General features: G+C 41.8%; 2 protein-coding genes across 3 annotated transcripts in view; both read right to left on the reverse strand.

Moving 5' to 3' along the window:
* Positions 1–21,008, reverse strand: part of LOC139364513 (merozoite surface protein 9-like) — a 324,715-nt gene that overhangs the window by 228,506 nt on the left and 75,201 nt on the right. The gene's annotated exons all lie outside the window — the stretch shown is intronic.
* LOC139424754 (zinc finger protein ZFP2-like) lies at positions 5,150–18,681 on the reverse strand. 2 transcript variants are annotated; one of them, XM_071176869.1, is made up of 2 exons: positions 18,143–18,681; positions 5,150–7,511 (listed from the first exon to the last, which is right to left on the reverse strand). In XM_071176869.1, the coding sequence occupies exons 1-2, from the start codon at positions 18,432–18,434 to the stop codon at positions 6,289–6,291; spliced, it is 1,515 nt and encodes a 504-aa protein (XP_071032970.1). In that variant the 5' UTR covers positions 18,435–18,681; the 3' UTR covers positions 5,150–6,288. The 2 variants fall into 2 exon arrangements, with proteins under 2 accessions (XP_071032970.1, XP_071032971.1); XM_071176870.1 differs by lacking the exon at positions 5,150–7,511 and adding an exon at positions 17,080–17,160 and having other exon boundaries at positions 18,143–18,669.

A 21,008-nucleotide genomic window follows, 5' to 3' on the forward strand; every position in this document is an offset into this window, starting at 1 on the left:
AGCGGGCTATATAAAGAGGAAGACCTCCATTGACGATTCAGTTCGTTGTAACATCTCATCTGGACAGGTCACCGTACATAGTTAGTTAACGTTAGCTAGTTCATTCTCACAAAAGTGAGAACTGCTCTAGATTGGAAACTTACGTTAATGAGTATAAAGCCATCTTGGCTTTATGGAAACAATATACAATATATGGGAAAGAATATAGTTGAGGGAAATAATCCAAACCTAGTTGTGCCTCAAAAGGATATAACATCTCGTCTGGACAGGTCACCGTCCTTAGTTAGTTAACGTTAGCTAGTTCATTCTTACAAAATTGAGAAAGGCTTTAGTCCGGCTCTAATCCAGCTGCACTGATTTTGTGTCCCAAGAACAAGACCTCTGATTGTGCAAAAGTGCATTTTTCATTGAGTGCCAGACCAGTCTCCTGGAGTCGGGTCAGAACTGCTGTGAGCTTTACATCATGTTCTGCTCTGTCCCTTCCGCACACGAGCACATTGTCCGCGTGGACTATGACGCCACTCAGCCAATCCAACAGCTGGGACATGCGTCTTTGGAAATGCTCAGCGGTATCTGCCAGAAATCTGAGCGGGCATCCAGCTTTGTGAAGACTGGTGAGCCATCCAACTGAGCCAGTGACTGCTCCACTGATGGTAAGATTTGTCTCTCTCTGCAGAGTGCCTCATTCAAGTTAGTCATGTCCACACAGATCCTTATTTGGCTTTTGGGACCACCACCATACCTGCACTCCAGTCTGTGGGACTCTCTATTTTAGACACTGCCCCAATTTCTTCCATCCTCCCCAACTCTTCCTTTACTCTGGCCAATAAAGGGATAGGTACCCGGCGGGGGGTGGTAAGGGCATAGGGGACAGCATCCTCTTTCAGGCAAATTTTGTAGTCACCTTCTATCCTTCCTAGACCAGAAAACACTTTTGGGAATTTCTTTTTGAAAACCTCACCTGGGTCCACCAGTTCGCTCACTCTCTCAATGAGTTGCAATACTTCAATTGCTGGCAGCCCCAGCTAGAGTCAATGACGAAGACAGGCTGGATGGCACTTTTATCTTTACTCTCCAGTTCAATCACCAAGTGCCCTACCACTGGTAAAATCTTATTAATTGGGCCCGTACAGTTTTGTTTGTAGAGAGCAAAGGGCCATCTCTGCTATAGCTAGCTATACAGCCTAATTGGGATAGCTGTCACTGCTGCCCCAGTGTCTAGTTTAAATGACAACCTCCCCATTGAGTTTAATGTCTGAATGCCAGCCAGCATGGTTTCCCTTTACTTCTCCCAGAAAGATGGTGTCCTGCTGTACCTCCTCTGAGACCTCATGCATTTGCTTTAATCGACAGACAGCTGAAAAGTGTCCTCTCCTGTGACATTTCCTGCATTCAGCATCCTTTGCTGGGCAATCTTTCAATCTGTGGAAAGGGGATTTCCTGCATTTGCGACAAACACTTGAACTAGCTACTGGTGCTGTCTGTGATTGTTTTCTCCACGTCTGTCTCTGTTCTGTGTTCCCCTCAGTTTTTTTAGCTCGGTATGAAAATGCATTTTTTTCCTCGTCTGCTGTCTTTTTACTGTCTCACTCTGCCTAACCTGGTTTACAGCTTTGGACAAGGTAAGCTGGGAATCCAACTAACTTTTCAGAAAGTAATATATTTCTTATTCCCACTACAATCCGATCTCGGATCAGCTCTTCCCTGAGCGCGCCAAACTAACAATGTTCTGCTAGTTTGTGAACAGCTGTGATAAAACTGTCGGTGGTTTCACCCTGCTCCTGTTTGCGCATATTAAACCTAGCTCTCTCAAAAATAATGTTGTGTCTCTCTACAAAATGCGTTTCAAAACAGTCTTTAAACGGCACTGTAGTTAAGTTTATCTTCCTCAGTCAACCGTGAAGCATTTAATATATCCTCGGCTTCATCACCCATAGAGTAGATCAGTGTATTAACTTTAAACGCCTCATTTTTCACGTTGAAGCCTGACGCTACCCTGTACCTTTCAAAGCGCCTGATCCAGTTCGGCCAGTTTTGAATGTCCATACAAACAAAATTATCCAGGGGACTAATGCGAAATCCGTCTGCACTAGCCACTGGCCTGTCCGTGTTTGCGCCAGAGCCCGTTTAACTTGGAGACGCAAACCCTGAAATCCCGCCAGCTTCTTCCTTCTTGCAACATGTTGCTTAGCAGTAACTTAGTTAGCTAAATAATTATATGCGCTGATTTATCTCCAACACGGTGCCCTCCTTGATTTGAAACAGCCTGAATGTATGATTTACTTGGGACGCCCTTCACGTTTATGTGAATTTTAAAACCACTTCTGACACCATGTAGTATGATCTAAAAAAAAAAGGACGCGCGACAACAAGGTTCTAGCTCCGCCTGGTTTATTAGCCTAACCCTCGCATGTCCTACATAGGTACGGATACCCCCAAGGGACACCCTACTACAAACCAGAATTGTCTTCGTTATTCATTAGTATGTTATATTATTAAATTATTTCGATACATATTCAGAGCCAAACATCAACCCAAACTTACCTTTTTAACTGTTGTACAATATATGGGAAATAATATAGTTGAGGGAAATAATCCAAACCAAGTTGTGCCTCAATAGGACATAACGTTATCTAGCTAGATAACGGTACTGTACTTTAGCTCATACAACGCCGACGGTCAAACCCGACTTTCTAATATTTACGGTAATTAACTAAAGTAACGTTATGGAAATATTCACAGAAAACCAGAATTGTCTTCGTTATTCATTATTAGTATGTTATATTATTATATAGAAATTATTTCGAGACATATTCAGAGCCAAACATCAACCCAACTTAACCTTTCTAACTTGTTGTTGCATCCAAACTTGTCACCATCGTTTTCAGTTGTAATTGCGAAGTTCTCGGAAGAAGTCCAGCAACAACGGAGGTTCCTCGATGAACCCACCTTCTAACAAGCTCGTTGAAGAACCTTTTGGGGCTGTTTTTCATTGACCAAGAACCCTACTGTTCTTAGGGGATCTGACAACAACTCCAGTTGAACCCTTCATTTTTAGAGTTGTATTCGGCTCTATTTACTCTCAGATTCAAAACATGCTGATTAGCATCAACGATCAAGTCAGCTGCTGCTGCTCCAATACAGTATGAGGTGAGACGGTGAACTGACGTTGAACCGGGCAGTCAGTCATTCATGAGGTAGGAAGATGATGTTCAACTAGAGATAAATCAGACCCAGCCTGAACTGTGTGATGTAGTAGGGACTTGTAGTTTCTCTAGAGATAAATCAGACCCAGACTGAACTGTGTGATGTAGTAGGGAGTTGTAGTTTCCAACAGAGCAATATTCCACATAGTTTAGGCATAAAACGTAATTAACTACAATGACCATAATCCATTGCGTGCCTATTTGTCTTGTCTGTGTTTCTTTTACACCTGCTATGTAAAAGAGACAGAATAATGCACAATGGTCAATGCTATCTGGGATATCTCAACCTTAAACCCCGACCTTAACCATTTTAAATGTTAACTTCAATGGGCTAGGGACGTCCCAAGGATGTATCTCTATCTGAAAATACATGATCTAAGTGATTGATAGTTGGTATTCAGCAGTCATAAGCCTTATTTACTTTAATGAACTACTAAAATGGTGATTTTGTCAGACAGCAGCTCTACACTTTGACTGACTGATCTATTCATCCTTCCATCCCTCCTCAGCCTTCCTGTCCTCTGAAGACCCAGTGAGGGTGGAGCTCAGTCAGAGAGCTGTTGAGGGACTGGTTAGGAAGAACACTTCTACAGCCAGAGAGGTGAGAGGTCAAACATGGTTTAGATGGTAAATATTTATGTTCCCTTAGCAGTTCATCACGTCAGCAAAAGGGAATATGTTCCATCTATGTTTATTTACATGAGTACAAATTGTCCACTGATATTGGTGTAATTTCCCACCCCTTTTGGCTGTATGAAAGTACATTTCCTCTCAGGCACACTCATTTGTTCTTTGCTATTGTGAAGGTCATTTGTGTAAAATGTACTTTTCCCCACTACTCTTTACATTGCTTATGCATGTTCAGTGGCCTGACTGCATCCAGACTATGTCAAAGGCCCATCCTGGTAGATCTGAAACTAATGCAGCTTGGCGTGATCAGATGACAGAAGTCACATTTAGTTGCCAGGTGTAACTGAGGCCGTAGATGCTCCATATCTATTACTTGAGTGTTTAATATGACTAAATGTGTTTCTGTGTTGCAGGGGCAGTCAATAAATGGAATGGCAAGGCCACAGAACATGACATAAGCAGAGCTGTGGGAGATCACCTCAAGCCCCTGGTAGAGCCGGGGGTGGTGTTTACCACTCCTTCAACAGGCTTGAAAAGTGAGATTGAAACTGTTTTTCATGCTAAGATGGGCCAAGAGTCTGTTGATTGGTCTGTCATTGGGTTCATTTGACTCACAATATGTTCAAATCAAGCTTTATTTATACAGCACATTTCAGACATGGATGCAACCCAATGGAAACAGGAAAAGAAAAACCCACACCAAACTTAAAGACAGGAAGCAAGCCAAAAAGGTGTCGACTCTCCACATCTATCAAGACAACTGGAGCACTGGGCCAGACACTCTTAAATAGAACCTGGACCAGCTCAGGTGAAACACCTTCCCACTAACGAGATGGACAAGCCAGCACAGGTGAAACACATACTGACTAACGAGGTGACACCAATCAGTTCCTCCTACATGCTAAAGTCCAACCTCAAAACATAAATGGAAAAACCAAAGCCTGTAACACCTTCCACCTTAAGACAACAAATATACCCTATATTTTTGTTGGACAAGTTTGCTTACCACCAACAGAAAAAAACTTCCATTTCACATTATAATCAACTACAATGCTTCACCTTCACCAATATAAACATGGCGTCTACTGGCTGTCAACAATTAAAAACAAGAAAAAACACATTTCTAAATAATAATATACCATTTTCAAATTTTTCTTTCTATAGAATCCTAAAACTCACTAGCTTCTAGAACTCCCATCTTCCTAAAAACTCACTAGCTTCTAGAACTCATCTTCCTAAAAACTCACTAGCTTCTAGAACTCTCATCTTCCTAAAACTCACTAGCTTCTAGAACTCTCATCTTCCTAAAACTCACTAGCTTCTAGAACTCTCATCTTCCTAAAACTCACTAGCTTCTAGTCCACTTGGAACGAGTCCAAACAAAACCCATCTCCAATACAGAAAAACGTGCAGTCACAAATTGTGATCAAATGTACACCCCTTTGTTAATATGTATTGGCAATAATTCACTTAATTGTCAGGCATTGAATAATAAAACATGTATCTTTTGTCAGGCTGAATGTTTGAGGTGATTTGAGACATGTGTCTTCAGTAGTGGAATAAAGACAATTAGCAATTTAATGTTGTCAAGAAATACTGGAGTGATGAAAGATGGTTAATAAAATTGATTATAGACCAATTTATTATACTGTGTCCATGTGTTTTTATTTATTTATTTTAACCTTCATTTAACAGGAACCGAAAGGTTGCTGGACTGGATCCCGAGCTGACAAGGTAAAAATCTGTCATTCTGCACCTAAACAAGGCAGTTAACCCACTTCTCCCTGGTAGGCCGTCATTGTAAATAAGTCAGTTAAGAACAAATTCTGGCTTACAATGATGGCCCAACGCTCTAACCACTAGGATACCTGCAAGTAAGTTGAAATTAAGTTATTTTCAAGTCATTGAAAAAAATTACCCCAAAATACATATTTTCAACCGAACGTATATTGGACGTCGGGCATAGTCTTCTTTTGAATGTCTTTTGAATGACATTTTGCTCGGTGGGAAATCCCGATGTCAAAACAGTGTTAACGTGTCCAAATCAATAACCAATACGCAGAAACAGTTTGGGATAAATTGAAAACCTAAACATAAAATGTGCTATATACACAAACATCTGCCACAATAATCATGTTATTTGTATTTTTTAAACAAGCTCCTTATAAACTGCAGTGGGTCACCAACGTGGTAAGTGTAACACAACTCAACACAACACAACTTTCAATTCAGAACCTGGATTTTTCCCCCGAACGCTAATATCCATATCATGTTGATATCAATTGATAAGGGGGCAAACATTTAGGCTTCTACATTGTGACATGATTAAAATACTCCTAGTACAATGTTAAAACATTGACAGTAATTCATTGATATCATGAAACAACTCCTTCCTGTATGTACTTTCTGATATTTGATCCGAGATCTTTTATCAGATTATCTCTGGTCAAAGCTAAGAGGTTTCTCCTGTGTGTGTTCTCTGGTGTATAGTCAGCTGCCCAGATGTAGCAAAACTCTTCCCACATTGACCACAGCTATAGGGTTTCTCTCCTGTGTGTGTTCTCTGGTGTGATATCAGGTTGCTTAGCTGAGTAAAACTCTTCCCACATTGATCACAGCTATAGGGTTTCTCTCCTGTGTGTGTTCTCTGGTGTGATATCAGGTTGCTTTGCTGAGTAAAACTCTTCCCACAGTGAGTACAGCTAAAAGGTTTCTCTCCTGTGTGTATTCTCTGGTGTCGAGTCAGATTTCTATATGTAGTAAAAATCTTCCCACATTCATCACAGCTAAACGGTTTCTCTCCTGTGTGTGTTCTCTGGTGTGAAATTAGGTTGCTTAGCTGAGTAAAACTCTTCCCACATTGAGAACAGCTATAAGGTCTCTCGCCTGTGTGTGTTCTCTGGTGTGATATCAGGATGCTTAGCTGAGTAAATCTCTTCCCACATTGATCACAGCTATAAGGTTTTTCTCCTGTGTGTGTTCTCTGGTGTGATATCAGGCTGGTTGAATGACTAAAACTCTTCCCACATTCAGTACAGCTAAAAGGTTTCTCTCCTGTGTGTGTTCTCTGGTGTATTTTCAGATGGCTATATTGAAGAAAACTCTTCCCACATTGAGTACAGCTAAAAGATTTATCTTTTGTGTGTATGCTCTGGTGTAGAGTCAGATTTCTAGATGTAGTAAAAATCTTCCCACATTCATCACAGCTATAAGGTTTCTCACCTGTGTGTGTTCTCTGGTGTGATATCAGGATGCTTAGCTGAGTAAAACTCTTCCCACATTGATCACAGCTATAAGGATTATCTCCTGTGTGTGTTCTCTGGTGTGGTATCAGGCTGGTTGAATGACTAAAACTCTTACCACATTGAGTACAGCTATAAGATTTCTCTCCTGTGTGTGTTCTCTGGTGTATCTTCAGATGGCTGTATTGAACAAAACTCTTCCCACATTGATCACAGCCGTAAGGTTTCTCTGCTGTGTGGATTCTCTGATGAATTTTAATGCCTGATGAGGTGAATCTCTTCCCACAGTCAGAGCAGCAGTGAGTTCCCTTCCCTGTGGATCTCCGCTGGTGTTTCTTGACGTGTTCTGATCTGTAGAGACTCTTCTCTGCCTCGTCAGCATCATGAGGTTGTTGAGGCTTCCCAGATGACCCACGGTAGTCCCGTCTCTCTCCTGTGTGAACAAAAAGTCAGACAGATGGTTAAAGGCCCACAACAGTGGAAATCCACTGTAAAAGGTGATGCCAACAGCGTAGCCACGACGTTGTACAACAATTGACGTATAATGAAGATTAAAATGATTTGACAATTGTCTTAAAATGAGCAACAATAGTCATATTTAGTCTTGTTTTCACATTAGTAGTAACATCTATGATAGAAGGCTAAAAATAAAGTTATTATATTTGTTGAAACCCTAAGCAATGTGCCAGACGACTTTTGGTAGCCAATACAGGCCCCTTTCTGTGTTTGCTAAAATTGTGGCATGAGGGTGAAGCACACGCAATTTGGTTGCAGAAACTCCTCCCTGCTAATTTTTTATTTTAACCAGGTAGGCAAGTTGAGAACAAGTTCTCATTTACAATTGCGACCTGGCCAAGATAAAGCAAAGCAGTTCGACAGATACAACGACACAGAGTTACACATGGAGTAAAACAAACATACAGTCAATAACACAGTATAAACAAGTCTATATACGATGTGAGCAAATGAGGTGAGAAGGGAGGTAAAGGCAAAAAAAAGGCCATGGTGGCAAAGTAAATACAATATAGCAAGTAAAACACTGGAATGGTAGATATGTGATGGAAGAATGTGCAAAGTAGAAATAAAAATAATGGGGTGCAAAGGAGCAAAGTAAATAAATAAATTAAATACAGTAGGGAAATAGGTAGTTGTTTGGGCTAAATTATGGGTGGGCTATGTACAGGTGCAGTAATCTGTGAGCTGCTCTGACAGTTGGTGCTTAAAGCTAGTGAGGGAGATAAGTGTTTCCAGTTTCAGAGATTTTTGTAGTTCGTTCCAGTCATTGGCAGCAGAGAACTGGAAGGAGAGGCGGCCAAAGAAATAATTGGTTTTGGGGGTGACTAGAGAGATATACCTGCTGGAGCGTGTGCTACAGGTGGGAGATGCTATGGTGACCAGCGAGCTGAGATAAGGGGGGACTTTACCTAGCAGGGTCTTGTAGATGACATGGAGCCAGTGGGTTTGGCGACGAGTATGAAGCGAGGGCCAGCCAACGAGAGCGTACAGGTCGCAATGGTGGGTAGTATATGGGGCTTTGGTGACAAAACGGATTGCACTGTGATAGACTGCATCCAATTTGTTGAGTAGGGTATTGGAGGCTATTTTGTAAATGACATCGCCAAAGTCGAGGATTGGTAGGATGGTCAGTTTTACAAGGGTATGTTTGGCAGCATGAGTGAAGGATGCTTTGTTGCGAAATAGGAAGCCAATTCTAGATTTAACTTTGGATTGGAGATGTTTGATATGGGTCTGGAAGGAGAGTTTACAGTCTAACCAGACACCTAAGTATTTGTAGTTGTCCACGTATTCTAAGTCAGAGCCGTCCAGAGTAGTGATGTTGGACAGGCAGGTAGGTGCATGTAGAGAGCAACCTCATTGATGTATACAGAGAAGAAAGTCGGTCCAAGAATTGAACCCTGTGGCACCCCCATAGAGACTGCCAGAGGTCCGGACAGTAGACCTTCCGATTTGACACACTGAACTCTATCAGAGAAGTAGTTGGTGAACCAGGCGAGGCAATCATTTGAGAAACCAAGGCTGTCGAGTCTACCGATGAGGATGTGGTGATTGACAGAGTCGAAAGCCTTGGCCAGATCAATGAATACGGCTGCACAGTAATGTTTCTTATCGATGGCGGTTAAGATATCGTTTAGGACCTTGAGCGTGGCTGTGCACCCATGACCAGCTCTGAAACCAGATTGCATAGCAGAGAAGGTATGGTGAGATTCGAAATGGTCGGTAATCTGTTTGTTGACTTGGCTTTCGAAGACCTTAGAAAGGCATGGTAGGATAGATATAGGTCTGTAGCAGTTTGGGTCAAGAGTGTCCCCCCCTTTGAAGAGGGGGATGACCGCAGCTGCTTTCCAATCTTTGGGAATCTCAGACGACACGAAAGAGAGGTTGAACAGGCTAGTAATAGGGGTGGCAACAATTTCGGCAGATAATTTTAGAAAGAAAGGGTCCCGATTGTCTAGCCCGGCTGATTTGTAGGGGTCCAGATTTTGCAGCTCTTTCAGAACATCAGCTGAACGGATTTGGGAGAAGGAGAAATGGGGAAGGCTTGGGCAAGTTGCTGTGGGGGGTGCAGTGCTGTTGACCGGGGTAGGAGTAGCCAGGTGGAAAGCATGGCCAGCTGTAGAAAAATGCTTATTGAAATTCTCAATTATGGTGGATTTATCAGTGGTGACAGTGTTTCCTATCTTCAGAGCAGTGGGCAGCTGGGAGGAGGTGTTCTTATTCTCCATGGACTTTACAGTGTCCCAGAACTTTTTTGAGTTAGTGTTGCAGGAAGCAAATTTCTGCTTGAAAAAGCTAGCCCTGGCTTTTCTAACTGCCTGTGTATAATGGTTTCTAGCTTCCCTGAACAGCTGCATATCACGGGGGCTGTTCAATGCTAATGCAGAACGCCATAGGATGTTTTTGTGTTGGTTAAGGGCAGTCAGGTCTGGGGAGAACCAAGTTCCTGAACCAAGTTCCTGGTTCTAAATTTCTTGAATGGGGCATGTTTAATTAAGATGGTTAGGAAGGCATTTAAAAAAAATATCCAGGCATCCTCTACTGACGGGATGAGATCAATATCCTTCCAGGATACCCCGGCCAGGTCGATTAGAAAGGCCTGCTCGCTGAAGTGTTTCAGGGAGCGTTTTACAGTGATGAGTGGAGGTCGTTTGACCGCTGACCCATTACGGATGCAGGCAATGAGGCAGTGATCGCTGAGATCTTGGTTGAAGACAGCAGAGGTGTATTTAGAGGGCAAGTTGGTTAGGATGATATCTATGAGGGTGCCCGTGTTTAAGGCTTTGGGGAGGTACCTGGTAGGTTCATTGATTATTTGTGTGAGATTGAGGGCATCAAGTTTAGATTGTAGGATGGCTGGGGTGTTAAGCATGTTCCAGTTTAGGTCGCCTAGCAGCACGAGCTCTGAAGATAGATGGGGGGCAATCAGTTCACATATGGTGCTGGGGGCAGAGGGTGGTCTATAGCAGGCGGCAACGGTGAGAGACTTGTTTTTAGAGAGGTGGATTTTTAAAAGTAGAAGTTCAAATTGTTTGGGTACAGACCTGGATAGTAGGACAGAACTCTGCAGGCTATCTTTGCAGTAGATCGCAACACCCTTTGGCAGTTCTATCTTGTCTGAAAATGTTGTAGTTTGGAATTAAAATTTCTGAATTTTTGGTGGTCTTCCTAAGCCAGGATTCAGACACAGCTAGAACATCCGGGTTGGCAGAGTGTGCTAAAGTAATGACGAAACCACTAGTTATGGATGTAGTATATCTGGTAATGAGGAAACAGCTAGTTATGGATGTAGTATATCTGGTAATGAGGAAACCGCTAGTTATGGATGTAGTATATCTGGTAATGAGGAAACCGCTAGTTATGGATGTAGTACAGTGCCTTGCGAAAGTATTCGGCCCCCTTGAACTTTGCGACCTTTTGCCACATTTCAGGCTTCAAACATAAAGATATAAAACTGTATTTTTTTGGGAAGAATCAACAACAAGTGGGACACAATCATGAAGTGGAACGACATTTATTGGATATTTCAAACTTTTTTAACAAATCAAAAACTGAAAAATTGGGCGTGCAAAATTATTCAGCCCCCTTAAGTTAATACTTTGTAGCGTCACCTTTTGCTGCGATTACAGCTGTAAATCGCTTGGGGTATGTCTCTATCAGTTTTGCACATCGAGAGACTGAAATTTTTTCCCATTCCACCTTGCAAAACAGCTCGAGCTCAGTGAGGTTGGATGGAGAGCATTTGTGAACAGCAGTTTTCAGTTCTTTCCACAGATTCTCGATTGGATTCAGGTCTGGACTTTGACTTGGCCATTCTAACACCTGGATATGTTTATTTTTGAACCATTCCATTGTAGATTTTGCTTTATGTTTTGGATCATTGTCTTGTTGGAAGACAAATCTCCGTCCCAGTCTCAGGTCTTTTGCAGACTCCATCAGGTTTTCTTCCAGAATGGTCCTGTATTTGGCTCCATCCATCTTCCCATCAATTTTAACCATCTTCCCTGTCCCTGCTGAAGAAAAGCAGGCCCAAACCATGATGCTGCCACCACCATGTTTGACAGTGGGGATAGTGTGTTCAGGGTGATGAGCTGTGTTGCTTTTACGCCAAACATAACGTTTTGCATTGTTGCCAAAAAGTTCAATTTTGGTTTCATCTGACCAGAGCACCTTCTTCCACATGTTTGGTGTGTCTCCCAGGTGGCTTGTGGCAAACTTTAAACGACACTTTTTATGGATATCTTTAAGAAATGGCTTTCTTCTTGCCACTCTTCCATAAAGGCCAGATTTGTGCAATATACGACTGATTGTTGTCCTATGGACAGAGTCTCCCACCTCAGCTGTAGATCTCTGCAGTTCATCCAGAGTGATCATGGGCCTCTTGGCTGCATCTCTGATCATTCTTCTCCTTGTATGAGCTGAAAGTTTAGAGGGACGGCCAGGTCTTGGTAGATTTGCAGTGGTCTGATACTCCTTCCATTTCAATATTATCGCTTGCACAGTGCTCCTTGGGATGTTTAAAGCTTGGGAAATCTTTTTGTATCCAAATCCGGCTTTAAACTTCTTCACAACAGTATCTCAAATCAAATCAAATCAAATTTTATTTGTCACATACACATGGTTAGCAGATGTTAATGCGAGTGTAGCGAAATGCTTGTGCTTCTAGTTCCGACAATGCAGTAATAACAAGTAATCTAACTAACAATTCCAAAACTACTGTCTTGTACACAGTGTAAGGGGATAAAGAATATGTACATAAGGATATATGAATGAGTGATGGTACAGAGCAGCATAGGCAAGATACAGTAGATGGTATCGGGTACAGTATGTACAAATGAGATGAGTATGTAAACAAAGTGGCATAGTATAGTATAAAGTGGCTAGTGATACATGTATTACATAAGGATACCGTCGATGATATAGAGTACAGTATATACGTATGCATATGAGATGAATAATGTAGGGTAAGTAACATTTATATAAGGTAGCATTGTTTAAAGTGGCTAGTGATATATTTACATCATTTCCCATCAATTCCCATTATTAAAGTGGCTGGAGTTGAGTCAGTGTCAGTGTGTTGGCAGCAGCCACTCAGTGTTAGTGGTGGCTGTTTAACAGTCTGATGGCCTTGAGATAGAAGCTGTTTTTCAGTCTCTCGGTCCCAGCTTTGATGCACCTGTACTGACCTCGCCTTCTGGATGATAGCGGGGTGAACAGGCAGTGGCTCGGGTGGTTGATGTCCTTGATGATCTTTATGGCCTTCCTGTGACATCGGGTGGTGTAGGTGTCCTGGAGGGCAGGTAGTTTGCCCCCGGTGATGCGTTGTGCAGACCTCACTACCCTCTGGAGAGCCTTACGGTTGAGGGCGGTGCAGTTGCCATACCAGGCGGTGATACAGCCCGCCAGGATGCTCTCGATTGTGCATCTGTAGAAGTTTGTGAGTGCTTTTGGTGACAAGCCGAATTTCTTCAGCCTCCTGAGGTTGAAGAGGCGCTGCTGCGCCTTCTTCACGATGCTGTCTGTGTGAGTGGACCAATTCAGTTTGTCTGTGATGTGTATGCCGAGGAACTTAAAACTTGCTACCCTCTCCACTACTGTTCCATCGATGTGGATAGGGGGGTGTTCCCTCTGCTGTTTCCTGAAGTCCACAATCATCTCCTTAGTTTTGTTGACGTTGAGTGTGAGGTTGTTTTCCTGACACCACACTCCGAGGGCCCTCACCTCCTCCCTGTAGGCCGTCTCATCGTTGTTGGTAATCAAGCCTACCACTGTTGTGTATCTCGGACCTGCCTGGTGTGTTCCTTGTTCTTCATGATGCTCTCTGCGCTTTTAACGGACCTCTGAGACTATCACAGTGCAGGTGCATTTATACGGAGACTTGATTACACACAGGTGGATTGTATTTATCATCATTAGTCATTTAGGTCAACATTGGATCATTCAGAGATCCTCACTGAACTTCTGGAGAGAGTTTGCTGCACTGAAAGTAAAGGGGCTGAATCATTTTGCACGCCCAATTTTTCAGTTTTTGATTTGTTAAAAAAGTTTGAAATATCAAATAAATATCGTTCACTTCATGATTGTGTCCCACTTGTTGTTGATTCTTCACAAAAAAATACAGTTTTATATCTTTATGTTTGAAGCCTGAAATGTGGCAAAGGGTCGCAAAGTTCAAGGGGGCCGAATACTTTCGCAAGGCACTGTATATGTGGTAATGAGGAAACCGCTAGTTATGGATGTTGTATATCTGGTTGTAGAAACTCTCTGCTAATGAGGAAACCGCTAGTTATGGATGTAGTATATCTGGTAATGAGGAAACCGCTAGTTATGGATGTAGTATATCTGGTAATGAGGAAACCGCTAGTTATGGATATAGTACATCTGGTAATGAGGAAACCGCTAGTTATGGATGTAGTATATCTGGTAATGAGGAAACCGCTAGTTATGGATGTAGTATATCTGGTAATGAGGAAACCACTACTTATGGATGTAGTACATCTGGTAATGAGGAAACCGCTACTTATGGATGTAGTACATCTGGTAATGAGGAAACCACTAGTTATGGATGGAGTATATCTGGTAATGAGGAAACCACTAGTTATGGATGTAGTATATCCAGTGGTGGGCCGTCAGGGCCAGCAAGGCCTTCTCTGCTGGCCTAAACATCATCAGAATATCTAAAAATATATATTTTCCCACAAATATGTATTAAATTATTCCCCAGAGTAAGAGTTATACTCTTCATTTCATAGCTTTCCTCTTGGTTGCACTGCTTCCAGCCCCAAGTTGAGATTTGGAGGGCTGGTCTTTATGTTAGATCTTTTATCCAATCATATTCAGCCATCATGTGTTGCCAGGGGTCTAAAATCTGCCCTCGGGCCTTCAGAATCAACAGTGCGGGCGCTTGTAGTTTAAAGTGAATGGAAATGAAAATTTAGTGTCAACCAATCAGCTTTAGAGTTGGCTATTGTACGCCTGCTGGCTGGCTCCAGTGTTACACAGGAGCCAGCTAGCAGGCGTAGTGTGTGCACGTCTTTTGATTGGATTACCAATATTGAGAGGCAAGTCCTATGGGCAGGTCTATGCAGAACCTCAAGAACTAGGAAACTGAATTTGATAAACGAATTAATACGCGTACTACTAAGCTGTTTTTTCAACCCACAATGGCGGAAGGAGGAGAATATATCGATTTGGTTGAGGATTTAATTATAATGCCATTCTCAAAGCAAACTTTTCAAGAAAAGTTAGACATTGTAAGGAGAGGTCGCCCGATGCCGACGCTACAAAGCCTGTCACAGGCGGGAAAGGGGTTTGTTCGCCACTTTCAAAGTTCCAACTACGAGCGCTATCAATGGCTCACAGGCTCCGAGAAGCACTGCAAACTGTACTGCTGGGAATGCAAGTGATCGATTTGGTGTTTGGAGCCACACTGGCTTTCCAAACTTGAGTTGTCTAACCAAGGCAGCAACGAGACACCAAAGTACGGCTGGCCACTTACAAGCAATGGTGCATTTGAAAACTTTTGGGGACACCCGAGTGGATCTACAGCTCAACGAACAAGCGCGTAGGGCAACGGAGCTGCACAATGAAAAGGTGAAGAAAAATAGGGAAAAATATTGAAAAGACTCATTGATTGTGTCATGTTTTTGCGTAAACAGGAACTGTATTTTTTTTGGGGGGGGGGGTTTAAAGCTCAACGTTTGTGGACCAGAAATGGATTGAAGAAGAATATTAATATAACTCTGTTGCACTCGACTATGTTCTTGCCTATTAGTTGAACTGTACTGTATTGTACTCTTCCCCTGCAATTCTCTGAATAAAAATGTCAATTTCAAGGTGACGCAACGCCTGGTTATACTGTGTTTCTGTCTAAATGTATAGTGTCTAGAGCCATGGCATCATAATGATGGTAATAAGAGGTGGATTAATTTGGGTGGGACTGTGTAGGACCTCACTGAAGGCCCAGGCACGCCACTGAGTATATCTGGTAATGAGGAAACCACTAGTTATGGATGGAGTATATCTGGTAATGAGGAAACCACTAGTTATGGATGGAGTATATCTGGTAATGAGGAAACCACTAGTTATGGATGGAGTATATCTGGTAATGAGGAAACCACTAGTTATGGATGGAGTATATCTGGTAATGAGGAAACCACTAGTTATGGATGTAGTATATCTGGTAATGAGGAAACCCCTAGTTATGGATGTAGTATATCTGCTAATGAGGAAACCGATAGTTATGGATGTAGTATATCTGGTAATGAGGAAACCACTAGTTATGGATGTTGTATATCTGGTTGTAGAAACTCCTCCCTGCTAATGAGGAAACCAGACACTTCAGAACAAACTTCCTTTAGATGTTTTGGGAGAAACAATGTTACTATGGTTACTGTTGTTCCATGTTGTAAATGTTATCCAATGTGTTACTATGGGTTATAGCAGTGTGGCCTAATAATTTGACATACATTTTGAATATTTTTGGTTGATACTTCAAGGAGTCTTACAATTCAAAATCAGAAAGCCTAATTATCCTTGGTATAACCTTAAAACAGTACTATACTGGGGAAGCCCTTCATGTTGGAGGTGTTTCTACAGTACTATACTGGGGAAGCCCTTCATATTGGAGGTGTTTCTACAGTACTATACTGGGGAAGCCCTTTATGTTGGTGTTTCTACAGTACTATACTGGGGAAGCACTTCATGTTGGAGGGTGTTTCTACAGTACTATACTGGGGAAGCCCTTCATATTGGAGGTGTTTCTACAGTACTATACTGGGGAAGCCCTTCATATTGGAGGGTGTTTCTACAGTACTATAATGGGGAAGCCCTTCATGTTGGAGGTGTTTCTACAGTACTATACTGGGGAAGCCCTTCATGTTGGAGGTGTTTCTACAGTACTATACTGGGGAAGCCCTTCATATTGGAGGTGTTTCTACAGTACTATACTGGGGAAGCCCTTCATATTGGAGGGTGTTTCTACAGTACTATACTGGGGAAGCCCTTCATGTTATTTAAACCTTCTTAAAACAATTCCATATAGCTTAGAAGGACCTCCCCCTCAGACAAAGTTTAACCCATTACAGTCTAAGCCATCTGAAACGTATATTACTCAGACGAGTTATCCTGGGGAATAGTTTTAATGCATTTGCAAAAAATCTAAACCCGTGTTTGCTTTGGCATTATGGGGAATTGTGACGGCATTATGGGGAATTGTGACGGCATTATGGGGTATTGTGATGGCATTATGTGGTATTGTGATGGCATTATGGGGTATTGTGTGTAGATTGATGAGGATTGTTTTTATAATAGAATCAATTTTAGAATAAAGGGGTGCACCGATATTACATTATTGGCTAATATTTCCTTGCCCCAAAAAACGAAACAGATATTTAAAATTGTTGCTGCCCTTTAAGCATTCTAGTACAGCATTCTAATAGTTAACACACACGCGGAAGCAGCGGTCTAAGCCACTGCATCTTAGTGGAAGAGGCATCACTACAGTCCCTGGTTCGAATCCAGGCAGTATCACATCCAGCTGTGATTTGGAGTCCCACAGTAGTTGTCTGTTATTGGTGTAGAGAGGATAACAAAGGAGAGGGATCCCACATGTGGATAGGAAGATCCATAATATTGATCATTTGTAAAATATTATTTTAAAATACAGGAATTTTACAACTTTAGCTTTCTAGGTCAAGCCAGTAGGCTACAGTAGGTTGTATCTCGCTAGGTCATGCCAGTAGGCTACAGTAGGTTGTATCTCTCTAGGTCATGTCAGTAGGTTACAGTAGGTTGTAACTCTCTAGGTCATGCCAGTACGTTACAGTTGGTTGTATCCAAGTGGAAAAAATTGTCAACCCAATGTGGAAAGTGTCGAATTTGGCCAACAACAAAATTAATGGCTCATTTGCTACGTGAGGTTTACTTGATCTAACAGAAGTTTCATAATGATTAAGTTGTTATGTGGACACGTGATATACCGACAACTCTGATAAAAACACTATAGGAGTTGTCATCAGATCGCTATGTATATTCATGCTAGTAACGTAGCATCTCTCTCCATTGAATACAGGCGGTTGACGTCAACAACCCTCGTAGAATATAAACAATATATTACAATAATAAGATGTAACCACCAATCCAAAGAAAGGATATGTGGGAGATAGACAACCCGCATTGCCGCTTTGTGGACAACGACTCCCCTTTTTAGGGCAGAGAGACATCTTGTCAGTATATCCATCATCTTTGATGTAGCCAACCCAACTCTCGCATGGCACTATTGGGGGACACGGTGTGTAGTAAATCATCACTACATGAAAATCACTACATGCCGTGCCCCCCAGTCTGCGGCCAGCAGATAGACCCTTCTCAAATATATATGTTAAGTCACTTTTTGGAAACGGGACGGAGAAAACAAGGGGTAGCTTGTTCTCTACGTCGTCTGATTCTAGACATATCAGTCATCATCCTAGAGCCCTCCGTTGAAGAGGTATTGACGGACCACCTCCAGATATCCAAAGTTAAAAACAAATTTAAGGCGGTACTTACTGGTGTTAATCAGATCTCCTATCTCCACCTCTTCATCTTTCAATGTGATAGTAATCTCCCCTTCCATCTTCACTCCAAAAACTACATCCTTCTCTTTCTCTTCCTCTTCTTTCACTGTAACGTCTTTCTCTTCTTTTTTCACAGTAACAGCCTCACCCTCTACTTCTTGTTTTACTGTGACATCCTCTTCTTCCTTCTCCTCTTTCACGACAATGTTCAGCCCCAGAGCTTCTTTCTCCGTCCAGCAGACCTCCTCTTCTTTAACAGGAGGGGAGATGTTTAGGGAGCTCATGTTCGGGGATGTTAGCTAGCTAGATATCATTAGCGACTAGGCTAATGCTAACTTAACCAGCCAGCTACTATAGCTGACTAATACAAAATAATGTAACGTTAATATTAAATTAAATAGGTTAACAAGTAGATACGACAGAACTGTGTCTAAAACACAGTAGCTAATATACACCGAAAGCGTATAAATAGCTTGAATCTTTCGGCTATGTTGGCTATCAAGCTACCGAGGTTGTTGACGAGCTGTTTCTGAAGAACCGTCCACTAGATTATACGTCACGCTGGCAGCATCGCCTGAAAGACGCACATCGCCGTCTGCTGACTGGAGGGGAAACGCAGTTGAGGATCATATTTTATTTTCAGATAAAGATTATTTTAAATGGATTTAATTAAATAATACTATTATATTGAGACATGCAAAGACAGGAATGTGTTGATTGATTAGTGCGAATAAAAAATGTCTACTACAGCACATTTAAGGCAGTTTCATTAAGTCAAACTAAATCTAAATAAGTAGCCAGCTACTGTCGGTCTATACTTCTCCTACATGGTGTAACAATACATCATGTAGATGTATATAATGAACAGACTAGGTCTATACTTCTCCTACATGGTGTAACAATACATCATGTAGATGTATATAATGAACAGACTAGGTCTATACTGCTCCTACATGGTGTAACAATACATCATGTAGATGTATATAATGAACAGACTAGGTCTATACTGCTCCTACATGGTGTAACAATACATCATGTAGATGTATATAATGAACAGACTAGGTCTATACTGCTCCTACATGGTGTAAAATACATCATGTAGATGTATACTACCGTTCAAATGTTTGGGGTCACTTAGAAATGTCCTTGTTTTTGAAAGAAAATCAATTTTTTTTATAGACAGTGTGTAGGCCTTCTTGTTCTTTAATAACAAAGATTTTGTAAACAGTGTTTTTGCATGCAGCAACTCAACCAGTCTCTGAACAGTTGATGTTGAGATGTGTCTGTTACTTGAACTCTATGAAGCATTTATTTGGGCTGCAATCTGAGGTGCAGTTAACTCTAATGAACGTATCTTCTGCAGCAGATGTATCTCTGGCTCATCCTTTCCTGTGGCAATCCTCATGAGAGCCACCCATACCTTGTCACAACACAACTGATTGGCTCAAACACATTAAGAAGGAAAGAATTTCCACAAATTAACATTTTACTAGGCACACCTGTTAATTGAAATGAATTCCAAGTGACTACCTCATGAAGCTGGTTGAGATTAAGCCAAGAGTATGCAAAGCTGTCATCAAGGCAAAGGGTGACTTTCCAGCCAATTGTGTCAAAAATAGGTTCATTACTCAAGGCTTTGAGCAACACAGAATTTAGAACAGCCAAATTATTATAGATGGTGTTCCACACAACGTAGAGCGTGCGCAGCGTAGCCTTTATGTCATTATTATAGATGATGTTCCACACCCCGTAGAGCGTGCACAGCGTAGCCTTTATGTCATTATTATAGATGATATTCCACACAACGTAGAGCGTGCACATCGTAGCCTTTATGTCATTATTATAGATGGTGTTCCACACAACGTAGAGCGTGCGCAGCGTAGCCTTTATGTCATTATTATAGATGGTGTTCCACACAACGTAGAGCGTGCGCAGCTTAGCCTTTATGTCATTATTATAGATGGTGTTCCACACCCCGTAGAGCGTGCACAGCGTAGCCTTTATGTCATTATTATAGATGATGTTCCACACCCCATAGAGCGTGCTCAGCGTAGCGTCTCTGTCATTTACTAAACCACTGGCCGTGTTCCAGAGCATTAAATCCATGCTGCATTGCGGGAAAAAGTTTACTGGCTGACTGATTTATAAATAATAAGGCAGTCGCCTGCACTGTCGGCTGCAATGTCGAACCAATACCAAACTAGTCAAATCAAATTGTATTTGTCACATTCGCTGAATACAATAGGTGTAGATCTTACCGTGAAATGCTTACTTACAAGTCCTTAGCCAACCATGCAGTTCAAGAAATAGAAAATATTTACTAATTAAACTAAAGTAAACAATGAAATAAAAAGTAACACAATAAAATAACAATAACAAGTCTATATACAGGGGGTACCGATATTGAGTCAATGTGCAGGGGTACAGGTTAGTAATGAGGCTATATACAGGGGGTACTGGTACCGAGTCAATGTGGGGGGTGCAGGTTAGTTGAGGTAATTTAGATAATATTTACACGTAGGTAGGAGTAAAATGACTGCATAGATAATAAACAGCGAGTAGCAGAAGTGTAAAAAATGAGTTGGGGAGTCAATCTAAATAGTCCAGATGGCCATTTGATTACTTGTTCAGCAGTCTTATAGCTTCCTCTGACACCGCCTAGTATATAGGTCCTTTATGACAGTAAGCTTGACCCCAGTGAAGTATTAGGCCGTACGCACTACCAACTGCAGCGCCTGACGGTCGGAAGCCGAGCTGTTGCCATACCAGGCGATGATGCAACCGGTCAACATGCTCTCGATGGTGCAGCTGTAGAACTTTTTTAGGATCTGTGGACTCATGTCAAATCTTTTCAGTCA

This window comes from Oncorhynchus clarkii, chromosome 13 (assembly GCF_045791955.1).
Source record: "Oncorhynchus clarkii lewisi isolate Uvic-CL-2024 chromosome 13, UVic_Ocla_1.0, whole genome shotgun sequence".
Lineage (NCBI taxonomy): Eukaryota > Metazoa > Chordata > Actinopteri > Salmoniformes > Salmonidae > Oncorhynchus > Oncorhynchus clarkii.